This window comes from Tyto alba, unplaced genomic scaffold (assembly GCF_018691265.1).
Source record: "Tyto alba isolate M040663 unplaced genomic scaffold, T.alba_DEE_v4.0 Super-Scaffold_1000006, whole genome shotgun sequence".
NCBI classification, from domain to species: domain Eukaryota; kingdom Metazoa; phylum Chordata; class Aves; order Strigiformes; family Tytonidae; genus Tyto; species Tyto alba.
Window position 1 is genome coordinate 15,639,666 of NW_024881272.1, and position 21,013 is coordinate 15,660,678.

General features: G+C 36.8%; 1 protein-coding gene across 6 annotated transcripts in view; it reads right to left on the minus strand.

Annotated features, from left to right (window-relative positions):
* Positions 1-14,417: 14,417 nt before the first annotated feature.
* The window catches only part of PTBP2 (polypyrimidine tract binding protein 2), a 53,407-nt gene continuing 46,811 nt past the window's right edge, over positions 14,418-21,013 (minus strand). For 3 of the 6 annotated variants that reach the window (XM_033000572.2, XM_033000576.2, XM_033000577.2), the window contains 6 exons: positions 18,982-19,136; positions 17,494-17,527; positions 16,949-17,041; positions 16,352-16,568; positions 16,172-16,249; positions 14,418-16,024 (listed from right to left, as the gene is read on the minus strand). In XM_033000572.2, the coding sequence (XP_032856463.1) occupies positions 15,892-16,024; positions 16,172-16,249; positions 16,352-16,568; positions 16,949-17,041; positions 17,494-17,527; positions 18,982-19,136 (710 nt within the window). In that variant the 3' untranslated portion in view covers positions 14,418-15,891. The remainder of the gene's footprint in view (positions 16,025-16,171; positions 16,250-16,351; positions 16,569-16,948; positions 17,042-17,493; positions 17,528-18,981; positions 19,137-21,013) is intronic. The other 3 variants (XM_033000575.2, XM_033000574.2, XM_033000573.2) reach the window with 3 other exon arrangements.

Below are 21,013 nucleotides of genomic sequence, written 5' to 3' on the forward strand. Positions count from 1 at the left end.
TCATGTATGTCTTTCCCTTAAGCATAGACCCTGCTGAGAGGGTAGCAAAAGATACAAGAAGTGGAATTCATGTCTTAGCAGGAACTTGCAAATAAAGAGATGGGCACCCACAGTTCTCCCCTCTTTTTCACATCTTCTATATGTATATCCTTTATCAGATATTTGGGATATTCAAGGACTCCACAAGATGCTAACTGTAGAGCCTATACTCCTTCATTATAGGGTGAAGAGTACATAGAGGTTATATTCCTTAACTTAATGTTTGGTATCTGTTTTAATCTGACACATTTAAATAAAGGATATAAAACTGCAAATACTCCTCTTCCGCTGCTGAATTTTCCAGTTCTCCTTGATGACTTCAGAAATAACTTAGTTTGAATTTGTGAGAGTGTGTTTTAAGCCAGTGACATCTGTAGAGCAGAGAATTACAGCATCTTACAAAGTTAAATCCTACTTCAGTCTTCAAGAATTTTAAAAGATACTATAAGATTCTCATCACAAAGCACAATTGTATTAAGTAGGAGTAGTGAACTCATGCTAATCACATTTAATCACTTATTCCAAGTAATGCACATAATGGATGCAAACATAAAGAAAGTGCACACAATCAAAAACTTCATAATGGGTCTTAAGCTTGGCTTCTATGCAATAATTCAGCTGCCAGCAGCCCCCAAAGTTAATTTAAAAGACACTAGACACGCATCACGTGACAGAAGAGGAAAAACTCAGCAAACTTTTAGCCTGGGAGATTAAAAAGTAAAAAGGTCTGCAGAATTATATTTTTAATTAGCACCTTATACGTTTCCACAACTCATGACCTGCCTAAAATTAATGACAACTTTCGTGCACCCTGCACTGTTTTATAGGAACCAGTCCTGGCAATAAAGAAAGATAGAGTGAGTAACTCCTTCCTTTTACCTTGGCACCAGGTGCAAACATTTCAAATGAAAACATTATGCACTTGGAACCAGTGTTTCTTTCCTGCTCACACAATGATGATCTAAGTCTCTGTGAATTTTCTGCTGCTTCTTGCTATGGGTTTTTGTTTAGTTTCGAACAATTCTTTCTGTGAACTTGAGATCCATACCACTGCAGCTGATTATTCTTTTCAGACGGTTTCCTTCACTAACATCCTGAGACTTAATTCTTGTTACAGTACTCTCCCTACCCTGAGGAGCACATTTCCTATTGACCAATACTCTGCTCAATTCTGATTATAATTGTAAAGGCACTGCACTGAGATTAAGCCTCCTACTTCCACATCTCATGCACAGCAATCTGAGTGTTATTAAAATAGACTCCCTTCTGATCATCTCTGTAGACATTTTAATCTTACATTCAGTGTTTTTATATCCAAACCTTGCTCCTCACACACAGGGGGGAGGGAATTAATTGAATTGAGTGGGAGGTTGATTTGGTGGAGTCCATTGGAACTGAGTAAAAGTGTATCTCATCTATTGAAAAGCACTTACCCTGAATTCTAACAAAATAAGCCCATTTCTAAACTGCTCACTTCAAAGGGAAGAGTGGGAATTGCTTGTGCTCTGTTACTGGTGTTTCTATTATAATTTTTCTTAAAAACAAAACAGGCACCTGGGAAAAGACAATACAACTTCAATGTATGGTGTGGAGAGTGTTGGTTTTAGGTTTTTTTTTGTTGCTGTTTTTTTTTTCCTTCCCCCTGCTGATGTTATTTCTAATATAGAAACGTGAAAGGCCTTTCAGTGGAGTCATGAGATGGGGATGGACTGTGAAGGACACTATGAGATAGTTAACTACTTCATTTTCTCTCTCTGCCCAGTGCATGAAATCTAATGGCCTGGGTTCACTTGCTGATTTTCTCATGTCTTCTTGCTTATATGTAAAGGACACAAAAATTAACAGCAGGGAGAAAGCCTTTGCCTAAAGCCTCCACTCAGACATTAGTACAAAATGCAAAATAGAGCTTCCTCTTGTTGGGATTGTGAAACTTCCTGTAACTCCAGCACCTCCCAGAACAGGGCATGCTTTAAAGAACTGACTGCAAGGTTTGATATGGAAGAGAAGAGGATCGTGGACTGGGAAGGCGTTGGGAGCATATTAGTTGTGCTGCTAGGTATACTCTCATAACCTGTTAGCACCTCTGGAGAGATATCTTCATCAGGAACGAATCAGGATTTGCATGAGTCAAGGAAATGAGAATGTGTAGGTGTCCCATATCCTGCCCTCACATTGAGGACCTTCAGCGAGAAGGCAGAGTGTTTGTTGGGAGGCCAGAGAGCAGAGAGAAAGACTAACACTAACATTAATCATATGGATAACTCATGTGTCTGACCCCCCAAGACTGCAGCCAAGGCTCAGAAACATACCCATTAAATCCTAACCCCCTTCCACTTCCTTCAATAACCTAGAATATGACACAATATTATAGTACTTTAAAGCAACATGAATATTGTGAGCTCAAAATCTCCTCTGTTTTCCTGGGCTATGTTAGGACTAAGACCTGTGTATTCACCCAAAGCATAGGTGTAAAGTATCCTTTTAGCTTCTAGGACTAAACAAAGTTTCAGAGGCCATGACTAGAAGACAGCACTCAAGAACTGCTGTGGAGCTGGTCCCTTAGTTTCCAGGACCCAGAGGTGTATCAGAGAAATTAGAGGCAAGCCTCAGCGCATTATGTGCCAGTGCGGTCTCTGGAGTTCCATGTATCCAGTTTTGTCATGCTCATTTAGCTACACTCCATCTCTAAAACTTTTCTAGTACGTAGGGAAATCTCAAGCAAGTTTGACAAGTGTGATACACAACATCTCCAGAGCTCCCTTCCCCCATTTAATACAAGTCTGTAAAGAAAGGCTGGGTACCTGCAATCCAACTAGAAATCCTGGGAGGTAAGACCTTATTTTCTGCAAAGCTTCAGTGGTTAGTGTAGGGTGAACAGCATCAAATGCTGAAGCACAAAGAGCCCCTCCAGGAGGAATTGAAGTGCTCTCTAGCAAGTAACAAGGAGTCACAACTTAGTCTGTAAGCTCCAGAATATTAGCAGTTCCGTAGCATCTTGTTCTTCCTTATGTTAAAGCTCCTCTCACTTTCATTCAACAACAGACTACTGTCCTCCTCACTTTTTTTAATTAATTGCTTTTATTTATCAGATTTTACATTTGTTAATCTGATCAATATCAAATTAACCTCACCTTCAAGGTCATTAGTGAACATGCTGAAAGCAACTGTTTTCAGAAAACGCTGGGAGCAGCACTGTTTGACACTAGCAACCACCTTGTCTCCTGTCAATTGATGCTTTTTCATTACTAGCCCTTTCTTTAGTAAATGAGTAGATTTTTGTGATCTAAAAAAAAAAAAAAAAAAAAAAAAAATCAAAACAAACTAAGGAGCAATTAGGCCATATCCAATTGGTACCTTGCCCGAGAAACAGGCCCAGGCAGATGCAGGGGCGGAGGTGCGTGTGTGTGCGAAAAACCCCTCAAAAAAGTAATTTGGCTTTGCACATCAATAAAATTGAAAGTTTCAAAATTTGTGTTGCTTCAAAATTTACGGTCTTTTTTCATCCTGTATATACACCCATATAAAGCATAAACTCAAACATTCCTACCCCCCATTTCAGCATTAAGCCCATCCCCATTACCTGGACTCCTTGCCACTAAATCTTGTGATGTTCCTGACACAGTGGGTCATGCTCAGGTCTCTCATTGCACAATCTCTCATGGACTTGTAGATAAGGTCTCCTGCGGCCATTACTCCATACATAGGACATGAAGGATGACGATGATGTATCAGAAGGTAGTGCTGTCTGGGTTGAGCTTTAGACCTATTCAGTCCTCCCCAGGTCAGTTCTGGCTGGGGAAGACGTGGTTTCTGAAATTTCACCCAACACCTCCCAGTGCGCTTACACCTGCAGATGGCCAACAACAAAATTTGGAAGCCAGGGTTGCCACAGGACCGTTACGTCTTCGCCAGCGAGCAAACAGAGCCCACAACAAGTGCATGGGGATCATTCACAGGGGGAAGATGGTGCACAGAGGACAAGGAGACAGCAAAACCAGGGGAATAAGGTACAGGGAAGCAGTGCTGGATGCCGAGCAGATCAGAAGAGCAGCTTACAAAAACAAGCAGAGTGTAGACAGTGTAAATGCTCTGAAGTTGGGATGGGGGAACACAACGACAGGCAGGTGGTGTGGTAGGGAAAAGAAAAACATTGATTTTATTTAAGGTTTCGTGTATCCAGTGTGAGACAGATGGAAAAATGGGAGAAGACAAAGAGTAAAGGGGGAAGAGGCACAGAATTTTAGACAAGATGTAAACTGAGTCTAGCAGAACTTATTCTTTCTTTTAATTTAATGTTCAGTCCGCTTCAATTCTAAAGAACAGAGCTATTAATACACTTCAGAAATTTAGTACAGGAACTAGTCTACAGTTAAATTTACAGTATGTAATCAGCTGTAAGTATGACACTGCTTATGACCTTTATTTTGTCATTAACTATAAACAGAATTATTTTAGTCTATTCCTTGAGAAACTCCCTTATTACAGCTTCCTAAAATACTTTCATAGTACTGAATCAATTTGGTAAAACAGCTTTATTTTTGGCTCACTTTCTTTGACATCCAGATCCCAGATCTGTGTTAATATACATGGCAATTATGTTCTAACTAGAAATGCCACAATATTTAACTTTATTCATTACTACATAAATATGTAGATTTCTGTGCATGGCTCATAACTTGTAAATATTACCAGTATCTGTCAGCATAAAACACTAAAAACCTGGCTCCTGAAGCACCCTTTTCTTGACTTTCTCCTCTTACACTACAGTGAGGGGCAAAAATCAGAAATGTTTCTTCGAGAATTGTTATGGCCTTTATAACGTGACTGACACCCCAAAGCAAAACAGAGCCTTTGCCTCAAGAGGCTTAAGGCACAAATGTCAGCCCAACTCTATCAGGCAAAAGCAAGCATCATTCTCATCATGATTAACAAGGAACTAACACATTGTTTCAAAAAAGCATTTCTGGAAACAGAAGAACAAGAAAACCACACTGAGATGACAACCAGAGACTAAAAAAGTTGTGTCTGGAGAATCCTGCTTGGAGCTAGAACAGCAACAGCAGAAACACAGCAAAATTGGCAAGATAGGCTAAAGGTAGGGAAAAATCCCCACAAAACTCACCCAAACCCCATGCAGAACAATCAGCATCGCAGAAACCATCATTAGTACAAATATTTTTTCCTGCCTCACTGAAGAAAAAAATCACAGTAAGAATTTAAATAACTTCACTTAAGCAAAACATTCACCATAGCCTGTAAAGCTGATGTAATCCACTATTTTGGCAGCATGTGGCAAATCTTTTCATAAGATGCTGTCATAAAGCGATACATTTATCATGTTAATTTATGTTATATTTCTGTATAATACACAGTATTTTAGTAATTATTAGTGTTTAGAAAGTAAAGAGGTTCGTATGGGCACTTAGGTCAATGAACATCTAATGTGTCTATTAAGTCCTAGACCTACTCAGTATTTCCACCTATATCTGAAATCCACAACACTTCAGGCTTTATATTGATATAACTGTTGCAGACCTAAAGTGTTTTAAAGCTGAGATTTCATTACATTTTAGCTGACATTTGAGTTCTGTTGAAGCAGGCATTGTTGTCTTTCCCCTTCTCCCAGGAGTACACTCCATCTACTCTGACATTTCTCTAACTACTCAGTGACCACATTCAGTCCACTAAAGGGCAAAAACTAATACCAAAAGGGGGAGAGGGAGAAGAGAAGGGAGAAGTTCAACTTTTTTGGTAGGGAGGCTGTCAATTTAGCAAGTTGAATCATCCAGGTGAAGGCCAAGAACAAGACAGAGTCAGATCTGGCAGAAGATCACTTAGCCAAGAATGAGAAGATCAGGACTAATACCTTCAACAACAGCAAGCCATAAGAACAGGAAAACCTAAAGTGAAAGCACCTCCTGAATGATTCCTGGCTACTTCTTGCAATAGAGGAGCAGCATTTGGAACACCTTCCTGTCCTTGACAAGCCACATTAACAAAGGGATAGAAGAAATAGGCTGTGTTGTTATTCTCAATAGATTTCAAGTGTTATGTCTAATTTGTGTAGCTAAATCTTTCATGTAACACTGCATTTTGTTCAAGGAATCAGGCAATTGTACATGTCAGACTTCAAAAATCCAGTTACAATTTTACAAGCATGAAGTATATTGCTTCTGCCTTCCACTCACCAGTTCCTATAAACCCTGCAGTTTCATTAGGACAGGGTGCACAAACTGTCCATTTTTCAGCATCACTGAATCAGCATTTATGAAAAGAATATTAAAAAGTTTCAGATGATAGCTGTCTGTGTCACCTTCATGTGGATAATTAATGGAGAAGACAAATACTGTTTCACCAGATTAGTATTCCTAAAGATCAGGCATATCATACTACATACATGCAGGAGGAGCCACAAAAGTTTTAGCTACTGATAACCTAACACCAGCTTCTAAATACTCAGAATGTGGATGTAAAACTGCAAGTCTTCCTCACTAATGTTGAGCTACTTACATATTGGAAATATTAGGAATGTTACACATTTCTTGAAGATCTTAGCAACAACTTATTTCCAGTGATAGTAAGGTAAGTTTGACTATTATGTGTCCAGTAAAAAGAAATTCATTACAGCAGTGAGGCAAACTGAGGTATTATCTTAAGTGCAAACAGTAAAATTCAAATTTGGAATAAAGCTGACATCCAAAAATATTTGAATCTTGTAACTGTTCCATCTTCTTTACTGCTTGAAATGACTGCAAAAGAAGAAGGTTAAATGTTAACAAGACATTTTGACACTTCTAAAATTGCCAAATACAGGGGAGGAATAAGGAAGCCAGTAACAAACCTGGTAACTCATAAATCCAACAGTTTAAAATATCATCTCTATCAGTGGAAGGAGTTGTTAGTGTCTCTGAACAAAAGAATGGTACTAAAGAGGCATGCTGTTACCTGACAGAGAAAGGCAACTTGATGTACAAGTACTCACTCAATGGATTTACAAAAATACATTGAGATTTTGTACTATAGATCCCGGCAGCCCAAAGATCAGAGTTGTATTTGTGAAAATTAATCTGTAAGAGATTTTAATAAAATCAACATTTTGTACAGTCTCAACTAAATTCAGTGTCGTACATTATTTCCATTTTTAAGTGAATCACACCTGGTCTCGCAACAATACACAGCTCATCACCGTAATTCAGCTTGACAAATTTAAAAAACTTAAAAACACTGCAATTTAAAAAACTGCAAATTCATTTTTGAAATTGAGAAAGCAAAAAAAAAGAATTTTTATAAAAAGGAGTGCAGGGACATAAGCTGAAACTGGCTGAGAAAGTGTAGGGCTCTAAGACTACTTGCCCTGCAGATGATTACCTTTCACCTGATTCATACAGAGGAAGCTCTCAGCTACTGTCTCATCTCTGGAGAGTTTAAGTTCTTATACAGTAATTCAATATTTACTTCATTTTCTCTCAGTTTCCTTTCCCTTGCATAGTTGGTCACTACATCTGGATGAACTTTTTCTTCTCCCTAGAAACAGTTTTGGCAGGGCAGAGCAGACGTCTGCAAAAGAGAAAAACTCAGCATTCAGTACCAGTTGCCTAGATACCACCTCCTAAATGGCATAAGTCTAGACCCCGTTCTTCCAGCACAGAAAATTAATGTTTATTGTTCCAAGCGCTAAACCTACTGCAAGATCATTGAGTTCTACATGACTATTATTGAGTTCTACTAACATAAATGTAAGTAACATTTACTGACAGATGTACTGAAAAAATTACTAAATAGGTGACTGACAAGTATAACAGGATTTGTTTTTTTCAATTATAAAAATGATTCAGAGGGTAACATTTTTTAAGTTCCTAAAACATTTCAAAAAACGTAAAGCACTTGAAGACCTTCTGTCTTAGTACAAGGATATTGGTTACTCAGGATTCTACCAGGTACTAAATATTAAGTGAAGCTGAAATTAATTTGACTAGCAAGATCCAAGGATTTGCAATGAGGAAACTGTCTCAAAATAGACTGAAGGGCTCCCACATTTTTCTAGGTCTACTCAGTATCTTAATCTAAGAGCCTGAAATGCATACAGCCCTAATTTCACTCTACAGCACATACCCTGAAAGTTATGAAGTCATGAATGCAACTTGCTATGGTCATTAAAGGATCTCAAAATTGCTGGAGAAGTCCTAGAAGCCAATGAATCTGCAAGTCTTGGATCCCTAGAAATCTAGTAGCTGCAGTAGATAATCAAGGTTTTCTTCAAGTGTGACGCCTCACAGAGGAAACTTTAGGCTTCATAATACTGTGCAAGTGCACCAAAACCAATATATTTACTTTCGAGTAAATCTGTCTGGAAGCTTACCAAGCAGTTCTAAGCGTACAAGGCAGCTGGATAACTAGTCCCAACATAGGAAGAAAATCTGTAACTTTGTTTAGCTATGGAGGAATACGTTGTGCATGATGTTTCAAATCCCCCTTGAAAAAAGCTGTTTTACAGAATTACCTTCTTTGGAAAATTAGGAAGCTGCTGTGGACTTGGAAGGGGTTAAGGGGTGTATTCTTTCAAATCAGCAAAAACACAAGTTTTCAACTGGCTCAAAACTTGCAAAAGCTGGAAACAGAAATGAAATATGGAATCTATTTCCTTAGGACAACCTATTCAGAAGAGCTATGTGAAGCTTACAGATCATAGCCTATACAAACCAACAGACTACATTCCTGTGAAAAAAGTTTTAATACTTTAACATGTTCGCTTTGAAAAGGGAGTTACTTTAACCTTTTCCAGGTATCCATAAGAAAACTGCAAATAACTGTCAATATTGATCTGTTAGTAAGAATATTTGTATTCTATACACTTCAATTTTACTGAGTAACTCCAGCCATTTTCTAGTGATTTGGTAATTCTTCCACTGCCACAGCTGAGAACACATCCTTTGGTGGACCAAAATGTGCTGCAGACTTACTCAAACAAGATACACCACCTGGAGGAAAAAAGCTATTTAGAGATCATCCACGGCAATGCGGAAGTGTTTGGTGCTGCCACTCTCATTCTCCTTTTGTAATCAAAGGAGCAGTCCATTCAAAGTACACCCACCTCTGCATAACAAGATGGCACCACAAACACCTTCGTTTTTAAGAACTATCAAGAGTGAAGAGCCACCTATGAGAAAAGGTTACTTATTATTAGCCATATATTCTAAAGTATGTATGCTCCAAAGATGATGGGAGTTTAGTGACATGTAACAAAGGAATTTGAAAATAACCACTTTCTAAAAACTGAAGTAGACCTAAATTGCAGCAAGAAATTTAGGTCAAGAACTTTTTTTTTTTTCCTGAAGGTCTAACAGCATAGCAAAGCAGTGATGCAGGTTGACTAGAGAAGTTGTGCAACTTCTGCCTTCAGCATTTGAAGAACACGTTAGACACACCTCTGACCAAAATGGTTAAGGTTTACCGTAATTTGCCTGAGAACTGGGAAATGAAGGTGGCCTCTGGTCTATTATCTATAAACATCAACAGGAAAATCTGTCTGTGTCTAACAAGAGAGGGGAAAAAGAAAGAAAAATCCCCCACACTTTGAAACACAACCCTTGTTCACAACAAATGTACCCAAATTACCTTAAAGTCAATACCTGAAGGTTAATGTTCAGCAAAAAAAGCACAGCACACTGAAGAGAGTATTTTGTTGGCACAGCACTGCGGCTATTTACTAGCTGAGGACTGTCAATGCTTTAAAGCAGCAGCAAGGCTGGTGTCCCACCACATAGAGCAGATCACTGGTGCTTGTCAGGTGCAGCTGCCAAGAAACTCTCTTGCTTCAGGAAAGATCAGACTAGTCCAGCATGATTTCAGCTGCACAACTGAAATCCTCAAAGGGTGCTGATGCCGTGAGAGATAAGCCCAGGGCATTAAGGAACTAAAGGGGATAGGGTCAGCCCAAAGGATACTGGAGCACCATTCCAAGGAATACAGATGGTCAGAAATTTTACAGTAGACGTTTTTTTCTTCAAAAAATGCCAGTTCCAATGTGTCACTTTTGATGACTCCTCTAACAAATCTTTTACTAGATCCCACTAGCTCACTTTATCTAGTTCTTTGGCAAGCCATCAGCATCAATCATACTAAACTACCCTGACACGTCACCTATCTTAGGGCTAGAGGCTTCAGGCTTTCAGTCTTGCTGTCTTCCAGGGATGATCCATAGTCATCCTGGGAAAACCAGCTTCCACAGCAGTCTGCATGCAATTGCTAAGCTCCAACACCTCTGTACTTGTTGAGCCGAAGTGAAAATATAGTACATTTATCTCACAAGCTATACTGATGCTGCCCAGACTTGTTTGTAAAATAACCCCCCAAAATAATTCAACTCTCCCTTTAGCAATGATTTTTAAGGGGTATTTATGCATGAAAACAACTTAAACCTACTGAAACTCCCTCAGTGCTCCTCTGTCCAATATCGTCCCTGCTGCAAAACATCCCTTCCATCCAGTTTCTCGTGTACTCCACCCAGTATAAAAAAAATTTTACCCTTCCCTTTCCCACAGCACAGAAAGGATGGACTTTGACCTAGCAAGACAACTAATCATGAGCATAGAAATAGTAACACCTTTGTACGGGAGACCTCCATCCCCTCTGTCTGACAGGAAACCAGCCAAAGGGTGCAGGAGGGAGACAGAGGTTATCTAGGGAACAGGACATTCACATGCCGACAGGGCAATTATGCATGTCTCATTTCCTTCTGAAACTGGGCTAAAACTCATAAAACATGCAGAGCTCTTCAATAATAGGAGTGCTATTTTGAGCTAATTATTTTTTTTTTTGGAGACATTTAAGCCAATACGCATTTAATTCACATTTTCCTGAGGAAAGAAAGTTCTTTGCTTTTTCTTTGCTGCCTGCATGCAGAACTAATCGTGAAAGAATAGATTTTAAACATTACATGCTGTAAACTTTGACGGGGAAAAACAAAGCAACATATTCTTCTTCCAAATTCAGTTTGGTCATCAGGGGAAAGTTCAGTAAACTCAGAAAATCACAGCAAAGGTATATCATGCAGTAAAAGTGACATTATTTTTTAGGTGAAGCAGGAACTCACCAATCTCATTTTGTTAACCATCCTGAAGAAACCAAGCACGCGTGCGTGCATGCCAATGCACTGTAGGTATTTTCAAAGCTCAAGAGACTCAGATTAGGTAATTCTAAATAAATTCTTATATTAAAAGAACAAAAAATAAGTTAATTCTCTAAAACTCCATTAAGGTGGTATATAATTCCTCAGCACAGCAGGAACCTTGCCACTGGTTCTATCAAGATAATTGTGGACTAACAGAAAAATTTATAATAGATTATTGTTCTCTGCAGTTAGATTACTGCAGTCCACTGATTAACTTTGCCAAGGCCCATAAAGTAAAAAAATAGCATGACAAATACCACTGTTTCAGAACAAATTAGTCTGTCTCCTCATCCTCTGCGTGGATGAGAACCACACTAGCAGTCTGAAGCTGTTCCCTAGGAAATCCAGAAGGTAAGAAATACTGCAGATGTTGCACAACCAAGACCTGGGAAAACCTATCTTCAAATATGATCCAGACCACATTCGCAACTTACACAGCCCTTTCTACAAAGACCAGGATTACAGGATATGGGACATTTTGCCAAATTATTTAAAATAAAATTTGTTTACCTCAGCAAAACTCTGACCTTTAGGTTGTCTTCAGTCTCTTGAATGGAATAAGGTCTAACAGATACAGACTTCAGCCTCATCCTACTTAACACAGTCAAACCTTTTAAGAAGCCTTGCTCACTGTAAAACATTGAATACTGGGAAAACCATTTCTTGAGAAGGACTAGTGGACGTACATACCTGTTTGCAGAGAAAGACACAATTCTTATCTTTTCTAGTGTTTCAACAGCTACTTATTTTCTAAGCACAGAAAAATTATCTAAACTAGGATATGAAATTGCAGTGCCTTAAATACTGCAGATAAAGGTCTGATTGGTGCTCTCATTCTGTAGCATATTATAATAAACAGAAGGATACTTACAATTAACCAAAGGGATTTTTTGTAAGATGGCTTATAAAACTGAAAATTAATGTAAAACATTAAAACCAGTAACCTACAAATAGTCATATGAGCTGTTATTCCTGCAGGGCAAAGGTGTATTTTAGTAACATGTTAAATCACAACATATAGAAACGCTTCCAAGTGCATTCACTTAAGTTTTGCTACAATTTTTTAGTCAGAATGCTATCGGGCTTTGTTTTACTTCATTTATGCATTATATTTGCCAGCAGACATTACCTGATCAAAGAATCATTTTTAGACTTCTCCAACCAATATCAATGCTCCATTAGAGAAAAATCTAACAATTCACAAATGAAGGGGGGGGGGGGGGGGAAATATCAGCAACTGCCTTCTGTCAAAATACTAGAATTATTTTAAAAATCTGAAATGGACTTTGGTCATGGTCTATAGTAAAGTTCTACTAACATAATCTGAAAACTCACATTCCACGGAGTGTAAGAAGTTATTCATAAACCTTATTTTTAGTAAAATTTTAATAAAAATGCTTTGAATTTTCACATTCGAAGAGCTAAAAATACAACAAACTTATTTACATTTTATAATAACAAAAATGTACAAATTGCTATACAAAATGCAGTACCATCTCAAGAAAAACAAGTTTTTGAAAGTTCTAGCAGTTAGGACATTAAACCTGTATTTTCTGAAGAGATACCACCTTAAAGGCTAAGTATCAATAACTGAACAGTGATTTTCTCCACTGACTTAGTAAAAAAAACCAAACCACCACATTACAATTATGACTATCAATACTTTTGATTTTGGCTGATACAAAATATAACCTCATAATAAAAGTTACTGAACTTATTACAAATCAAATTCAATATATATTCTTTCCCTTGAGGTTTTTGCCACAGAACTTTCCAAAATGAGAAGTGTAGAAACTTCTTTTTAAGGAAATAAGCCTGGCAAGAGATGAGTTAAGTTACAGTTTTACAAAAACCCTGTATTTGTAAACTCTCAAGCACTGTAGATGTTTAAAATTATTTCAAAATTATACATACAGCAATCACTGTATGCTATCTGATACAGATGTTTTAGAGTGGAAATAGTTCGGCACAAGCTGAACCCACGGAATAGTGAATTTCAATTCACATTTCTATTTAAAACATGCAAGCATATTCTGATACTGAAAAAGAAACCTGACACATTTTTACTCTTAAAAATACAGGACACCATACTATATAGATGAAAAATTTAAGAGATCAGCTCAGTCAGACCCTTAACTAGCGTTCAGTTGGGAGATGGTCACATCAATGTGTTTGGGGGTCTGAGGTGTAAAATGATGCTGATTCACAAGTTTCATGTATGGATGAATTTGTTTCTGCTAGCATTTCAGACTGGGTGATCACTGTGCTACTTGAAGTACAACTTAAGTTATATCTTATGTGTATTTCTGATAAAGCAGATAAGAACCTAATGCATTTTATTTAATGTAGTGAAGACTAATGCAAACCCCCTACGTTATACCATGACCTTTAAAAAGCTGATAGCTATTTATTGATTTGAAAGCCAACCCGAAGAACAGACATCAGGTCACAAAGTAATCTGACATCAATAAATCTACAGTAGTTGTAGCAGAGAAGTGACAGAAAAATGCTTCGAATTGAACACTGACAGCTTTTACCAATGTAATGCTTGAGGATCATACAGTTACCCTTAAAAGGGACCTGTGTAAAAGTTTTAATCCTATTTCTCATAGAGGGAAAAAAAAAAAACAGAAAAATCAGTTCAAAGTAATATGAAGAAATGCCCCAACTGTTTTTACATTCATTTGAGCTCAGGTCTCTGCAAAGGTGAAATATCCTGCTCTGGGATATGTATGGTCCACTAACCTAATGTTAAAAACTTTTGTTACTTTAACCCATGAGTATACTATATGATTAGTAGAAAATCTTTAGCAGACACAAAAAAAAATGAAAGATGAAACTGCAGCAAGAGAGCATGGCAAACCTGAGAGATCTATTAGTGCATAAATCTGCTTAAAAACTAAAAAGATAGAAAGAGAGAGCTAACGAACTACAATAAAAGTTATGTCTTTAAAGCAGTAAGTTATAACAGGGTGGGAAATGTTTAATATGCATATATGCCTGCAAAGGGGTCACTATCTTTCTGAAAATAAAGAGCTGGTATTTTTCACAGCATCAGATTCATGGTAAAAAGCCATAAATTGTATTTTTTAATATTATGCTTTTCCCACCCTGGCAGAGAATAAACATGAATTTAGAAGCACAGTAGAAGTGGAAAAACAAAGAAGAAGAGAGAGAGAAAGCAGCAGAGAAAGACAGAAAAGGTGAATACAGAGCTACAGAAGTGTTTATTGAGCATGCTACAGAGGTAAGCAGAGTACACACAAAATGAAATTAAACAACCATCAAACCTCCCAACTTTGTTAGAAAATTAATTTTTAATTGTGCCACTTTCAAACTATACTGAATTTTACAATTCTAAAGATGTAAAAACTCAACTAATAGAAAATATACATGACCTTTTTTTTTTTTTCTACATAGATAACAGAATCTATGAATCTTGAAACTAAGTACATCAATTTCAAAAAGTATTGGTCATTTAAACAGAATCAAGGTAACAGTTCAGACTGACAGAGAACTGTTTCCAAATTAACTGGTTCTGAAGATTCTGAGCCATGTTTATAGTAAAGTCAGATCAATTTCTAAATACAAAATATTTCGAAGAGATTTATTAAAACTGAATATTACAATGCAAGGTAAATTAAGACTAAAGGCACATAAACTTTGGTCCCACCTGGTTGTCAGTTTTAGAGAACTGCCACAAAATTTCCTGCAAGCATTTGCAGCAAACTTTCTTCATCATTGAAAAATACATGCACCACTTCCTGAACTAGCTTGACCAGTCTGTACATGCTCAGAAATCCATGACCATATTCCATATCTTAATTACAAACTAAAGATGGCAATATATATTGAAATGCACATAAGTCATGTCAACTTCAAAAACATCTACAAAAAATATTCAGCCACAAACAAGACATTACTTAGTGCTGACATTTATATGATACATCCCACAAGAGTGTGTACAAAAAGGTTAAGATTCCACAATGCTTTTCACATAGGGCTCAAAGTCACAGAAGTCACTTTTTGTCCTTTAAGAAATTAATATTCTGTACCTTGTTAATTTTAACTAATGCCTACATTCATAACTGAATCTAGACCAGAACCATGAAATACAAAAGGCCTTTTTAAAAAAAGAGCACAAAGCAAAAAGTTGCAGAAATCAAAAAACGTCATTTTACTCTTTCAGCATAATGCATCTTCTCCAATTAAAAAGAAAAATAAGTGACAAGCCAGCAGATAAAGAAATCTATCAAGCAGGAGAAACAAAAGCTTAACCTTTTTACACACCCCTGCCTAAACATACTTAAATTACCATGTAACAATGTGCCCCAGACAACCAAATTCGCTTTTCACTAGTTATGCAATTCCAGCAGTACTAGTTTTCCTTTTTAAGGCACGTATGTCAACTAAGTTGAAAAACTGTGGTACTAACTCGAAATCTTTTAAACAAAATGATGGTTTATCTAAACAACAGTTGAACAACAGCAGTTAGTATCACTGCTTGTTTTTATTATTATTAATTTTTATTTTTTGAAACAATCAAGGAATGATAACAGCATGAAAAAAAAAAAAAAATAAAAACAAACAACTGAAGACAAACTCTGGTCCCCACTTTCCTGAACAGTCAATAGGTGACAACACCAAACAATGCAATACACCCTCATTTTCAATCTGCCTTTTTAAATAGTTGACTTAGAGAAAGAAACTCTCAGATGGTGATTTTCTCCCAGATTGTAATTGTGAAGATCAATCAAAGCCTGAATAGCTTCTTCTACTGTTGACATCTGAAGAAGTGCCATCTTGTGATCTCTTCTGAAACAAAATTATGGCATTAGGAACTCGAATACTACAGGGGTTTCTCCTAATGTTTTCTATCCTCTATGCACTTTTCCTTAAGACATGCTGCAAAAATGCACTTAGGCAGTCTTCTGTTAGAGTTATGTACAGAAAGTTACTTACTGAAAAAATTTAAATGCTTTCACAGTGCCTCCAGTGTTCGCAAACAATGTGCGTAGATCCTCTTCTGCTACTGATGGTCTACAGACAGAAAGAAAATAAGCATAAGCAAGGAATTATTAGACAATTCAGTGTGTTGTGATCCATATTAATACTACTACCTTACTGAGAGACAACACTTACGGAATATTGGATAGATGAAGTGTTGCAGAAGGAGGGAATATATTTTGAAAGTTTTTTGAACCAGGTTTCTTGAAGCGATGCAGAGGTGAATTACCAAAATCTTTAGTCAGCCCTTGGTCATCAAGTCCCTCTCGAGGTAGTTGTACTGTCTGATGTTTAGAAAGGGTAACTCGAATAATCTTTCCATACATTTTTTGTCCATTAAGATGGCTCATGGCTGAAGAAGACAAAGAAGTTTACTCAATTCAGTGCTACTTTTCAACAGCTTGTGGTACATCACACAAGCAAACAAGAAAAACACCCAAGCAAATCAAAGGGTCAATATGCTAAAAGGCTAGGATCAAGAACTAGGTCTGAAGAATGTGCATCAGCAATAATTTTATATAGACCATCACATGTGAATCAGCTACTGAATTAATTTAGGATATTGTGCAGACCTTCTGGAATACAAATGCACGCAGTAAGATTTTAGATCTTGTGGGTAACCAGTATACAAGACAAACTGATAAATGTAACCATGCTTAGTTCACCTGATTTTACACAGCATAATTTCAAGTACCTAGACTAATAGGAATATAAACAGAAAACTACTCTTACCCAGCTGTGACTGGTTTCCATCAGCCATCTGTATAAGAGCACTGTCTTTCTTATTGTATAAAATCTTCACACGTTGCACATCACCATAAACACCTTTTCAAAGTCAAAGGTAACCCAAAAGAAAAAGTTCATTTTAAAGCCAGTCACCTAAGTAATATATTTTGACATATCAATGGAACATTCAGACAGCAACAAGATCACTCACTCAAACTCACCACACTCTCAAATGAATAAAGGAGATAAAGATTTTGAATAGTGAATTTTGAAAAGAATAATTTCTGATAAACCCTCAAAGCTATGTGAATGATATTAAATTAAAGACCATGCAAAATATATTAGCATGCATTAAAAGAAAATCTGTGCCTATGGAGAGTTTTAAACAGCAAAAGAAAAATAGCAAAAGATTTACTATTCAACTTTAAGCCAAAGTGCTAGCTACAAATAAGAATTAAGGTGAAACAAAAAAAAAAAAAAACCAAAACAAAAACCAAAAATCAAACCAAAATCAAATCAATAATAAAAGTATAGTGCTAACAATAACATACCGAAGAGGGTAAACAGACTTTGGGGCGTAACCATCTTTAGAAGGAGAGAAGAGCAAGCAGCGTAAGACAAGAAGAGAGAAGAGTCGAGGAAGAGCGGAGATGAACAGATCATCCATAACGAAGGGTGGTTCCCGCAGAATGGTGAGGTGGTCATGGATCATGGTTTCAAGGCGGTTAATTGGGGCAAGTTGGTCCGAGGAACATTTTGTTCAAGCACAGAAGCATGAACGTAGGGAATGAAGACAGGGAACGTAGACAAAGACGAGGAGAAGGGTAAGACAGGGAAGGGCACGGGAATTTGGGTAAAGACAAGGAAAGGGAAGTTGAACACAAAGGGAAAAGGATGAAATGGGGAAGGGAATACAGCAATGCAGAAGAAAAAAAATAAGGAAGTGGGGAACAAAAAAAAAATAAAATATAGGTCAGTACATAGGTAATGCAGGAATTTGGTCAGAAAATGGTTGGTTTATGTACTGTACAAGAAAAACTGAGTAAAATGTAGTCTCACCCAAGACAAATATGGGTAAAGTACATTCATATCAAGAATAAACTACAGCATTTCATCCCAACATGAAAATAAATTAAAAAAAGCATGCAATAGAAATTTTAAACTTTGAACTTTAACTGCGTAAGCATGGCTGGTTATGAAATGCAGGCAAAATATCTTTCAAAATGGCACTCTGATCTAAAACATTTTAACATGCAAGACTGTGGATGACGAAATAGTACCAGATGATAAAAAAAACTTAATGATTTACAGTGACAGAGGCCAGTTAAAAATGGAACAGCTAGACTGATACAAACTTCCCACATTTCATACCAGCTTTCACAGCCATCAAAATAAATGTAAAGGACAGTAAAAATGCAAAACTAAATAAATCCCCTTAGATTTCAGAGTTAGCAAGAAAGATACAGTTAAGGTGAAAATGCGTTGCCACCATTTTTTTATTATTATTTTTTTAAAGACAAATGAGTAACTGCAAAGAAAAAAATTACTAAGAGAGACTGGAAGACTGCCTCGTCAAGATCTTTGGGAGAACCTTTAAAGAAAAATGTGTTAGAGTAGTTCACATAAATTAAGACCTTAAAATGTGAGATACAAGCATGAAATGAAACAGCAAACAATTAGAAAAAACAAAACTGAACACTGGTTTACATGATTATAACTGCAAAAGAAAGCATAGTTGCTATTTTGTAAAAATAAAGCTTTCAATTCAAATGTCAAACATGCAGTAGTTACTACATTTTTCTTAGAAAAAAAATAGGTAGCTGTCTATCATAGGGTATTTTAAGTTGCTAGCTACCTCAGAAAACAAGAATAATGGCTTTAAAATTAACTTGGGGGGATAATTAAAAAAAAAAAAGCAAAAATACTTTTGAGCGTAAAATCCAAATGTAAGAGGCCACATGCAAAGAAATTATAAAATACTGACAAATGAAGTAGGACCAAAGGAAAAAAAAAAAAGTAAGTAAAACTGTTTCACTGACCTCTTCATTTAAATTGCTAACCAGGAGGACTGTATTGCCACCAGCTGAAACTCCAGGCATTCCTACACGACCAGCAGCAGCAGCTGCAGCTGCAGCAGCAGCATTTGGAATAGCCAAAGGACTCAGAGCTCCTGGAACAGCTGCAACAGGAAGCCCTAATTTTAAAATAAAGCATATTTTACGAAACACACACAAGTCATTTAAAAAAAAGTACCTATATCAGTACAAGTGTTGCATACAACACTCTACAAAGCAGACCTTTCCACTGTTCAAGTCATCCAAAGGGTTGTGAAATAGGTTGTTAAATTAACATAAGGAAGAGAAATGTGAATTCCTTTTTGATTCAGATCAAGTCTTCAAAGTGATGAGGAGTAAAAAGTTCTTTCTTTTCAATTAAACATTCTTTTGCACCAAAATCGTTTCCACTGTACTCCAAAATGCTTATGTGTCTGGTTTATCAAAATGGCCTAAAGTAAATAGTGATCAAATCAGTAAGAATAAACACTAATTGTGCTCTGTGCATCATTACATCCTGATTTTCCATTACCCTTTGAGAGGCTCTCCTTACTTCAACTTGATGCTTCAGACTAAATACACAACACTGAGTTGGTCATGTGAAAAGGCCTATCTATCTCTAAGAGTCTTAGCTTAAATGAAGTGAGGAGGCAACTTTCTCAATTCAAGATTCAAGGTAGCACCACCAATTATGCTCTGTGGCTTCTGTCATCAAATTCCCTGAAGCAGCATGTTACCGTTGGCTAAACCTTCACTTGTGCTTTTATTTTTCTTCCTCCAAGAAAACTCAGATCCTGTAGAGACCTGCTGGTTTTGCCTGGTCAAGTCACGGAGTTACTAGGCGACTGTGGTATTCCCAGGATCTGTGAAAGGTTCATGTGATACATATACACTATACGTAGTTTATACAGGAACAGTTTATCATACTTGATCAAAATTTTATTTGTACATTCACAGAGTTCAGTAAAAGGACACTAATGTAGCAAAACTTGTAAAAAAGAAAGAAACAGAACTTCAGTATCTTATCCTCTACTGCAACTGGGTTCACAGATTTCAGTATTTTGGCAAAATTTCTAATGTTAATATGACCATGCTAAACTAACACAACACAACCAATCTTCCAGTATGCCAGGCAGACAGTTTAAACATAACCGTTACACTATGTACCCAAGACTTATTAATTTCCTAGAAAAGACTTCTATCTTCATTCCAAGATGACTTTGTGAAAAACAACTGAAAAAAAAGAGAGAAATTTTGTTGGACTGGACAAATGACCTCTCAAAGGGAACAGGGCATTAATCATTACTTTGTGAAAGTGCTTAACAGTATTACTGATCAAGCACTGAAAAATATTTTCTGGTCATTTCCTGTCAAAGCACATACGGAAGAAAAAACAGTAAGTGCTCCAAGAAAGGAAAATTAAAGATATAGAATGCTTTCCAATAAAGTTGAAAAGATTAAAAATGTAAGTATTGAGAGGTCAAACCAGAGGAGTAGAAAGTTCTGAGTAACAACAATTCCAGTCATCTCTCATGCCACAAGATAAAGGGAAAATCTACTTGAATCAAAAGGCAGCAAATACAACCTTTTATTGCATTATATGTGGTATTTGCGGGACTGACTGTATTACATAAAAAGAAGAAAAAAAAAAAAATCTATCTTGTCTAATAGATTTGAGACTGTGTTAGATGGTCTATAGGCACAGCAGCTAGTTACATTAAACAGGCAATAAAGTGACATATAATATGCTTCATCATGTAAGCCAAGCACTAGCTACCTGGGAGTTTGGAATGCACTGCCTCCAGACTTTCAAGAAAAAACAATTAGTAAAGGAAGCAGTTAAAGAAAGTAGCTCTGTGGAAGAAAAATGTTATTCCCAGAATCAGACTATAATACACAGGGAAACCTGTGAATATCAAACTCAACTCCTCAAACAACTTTAAAACATCCAGTTCTGTTCTAAAGAATGGTTATCAAAATGTGTTTTTGAGGGCTTTGCAATGCATATGCTGAATGT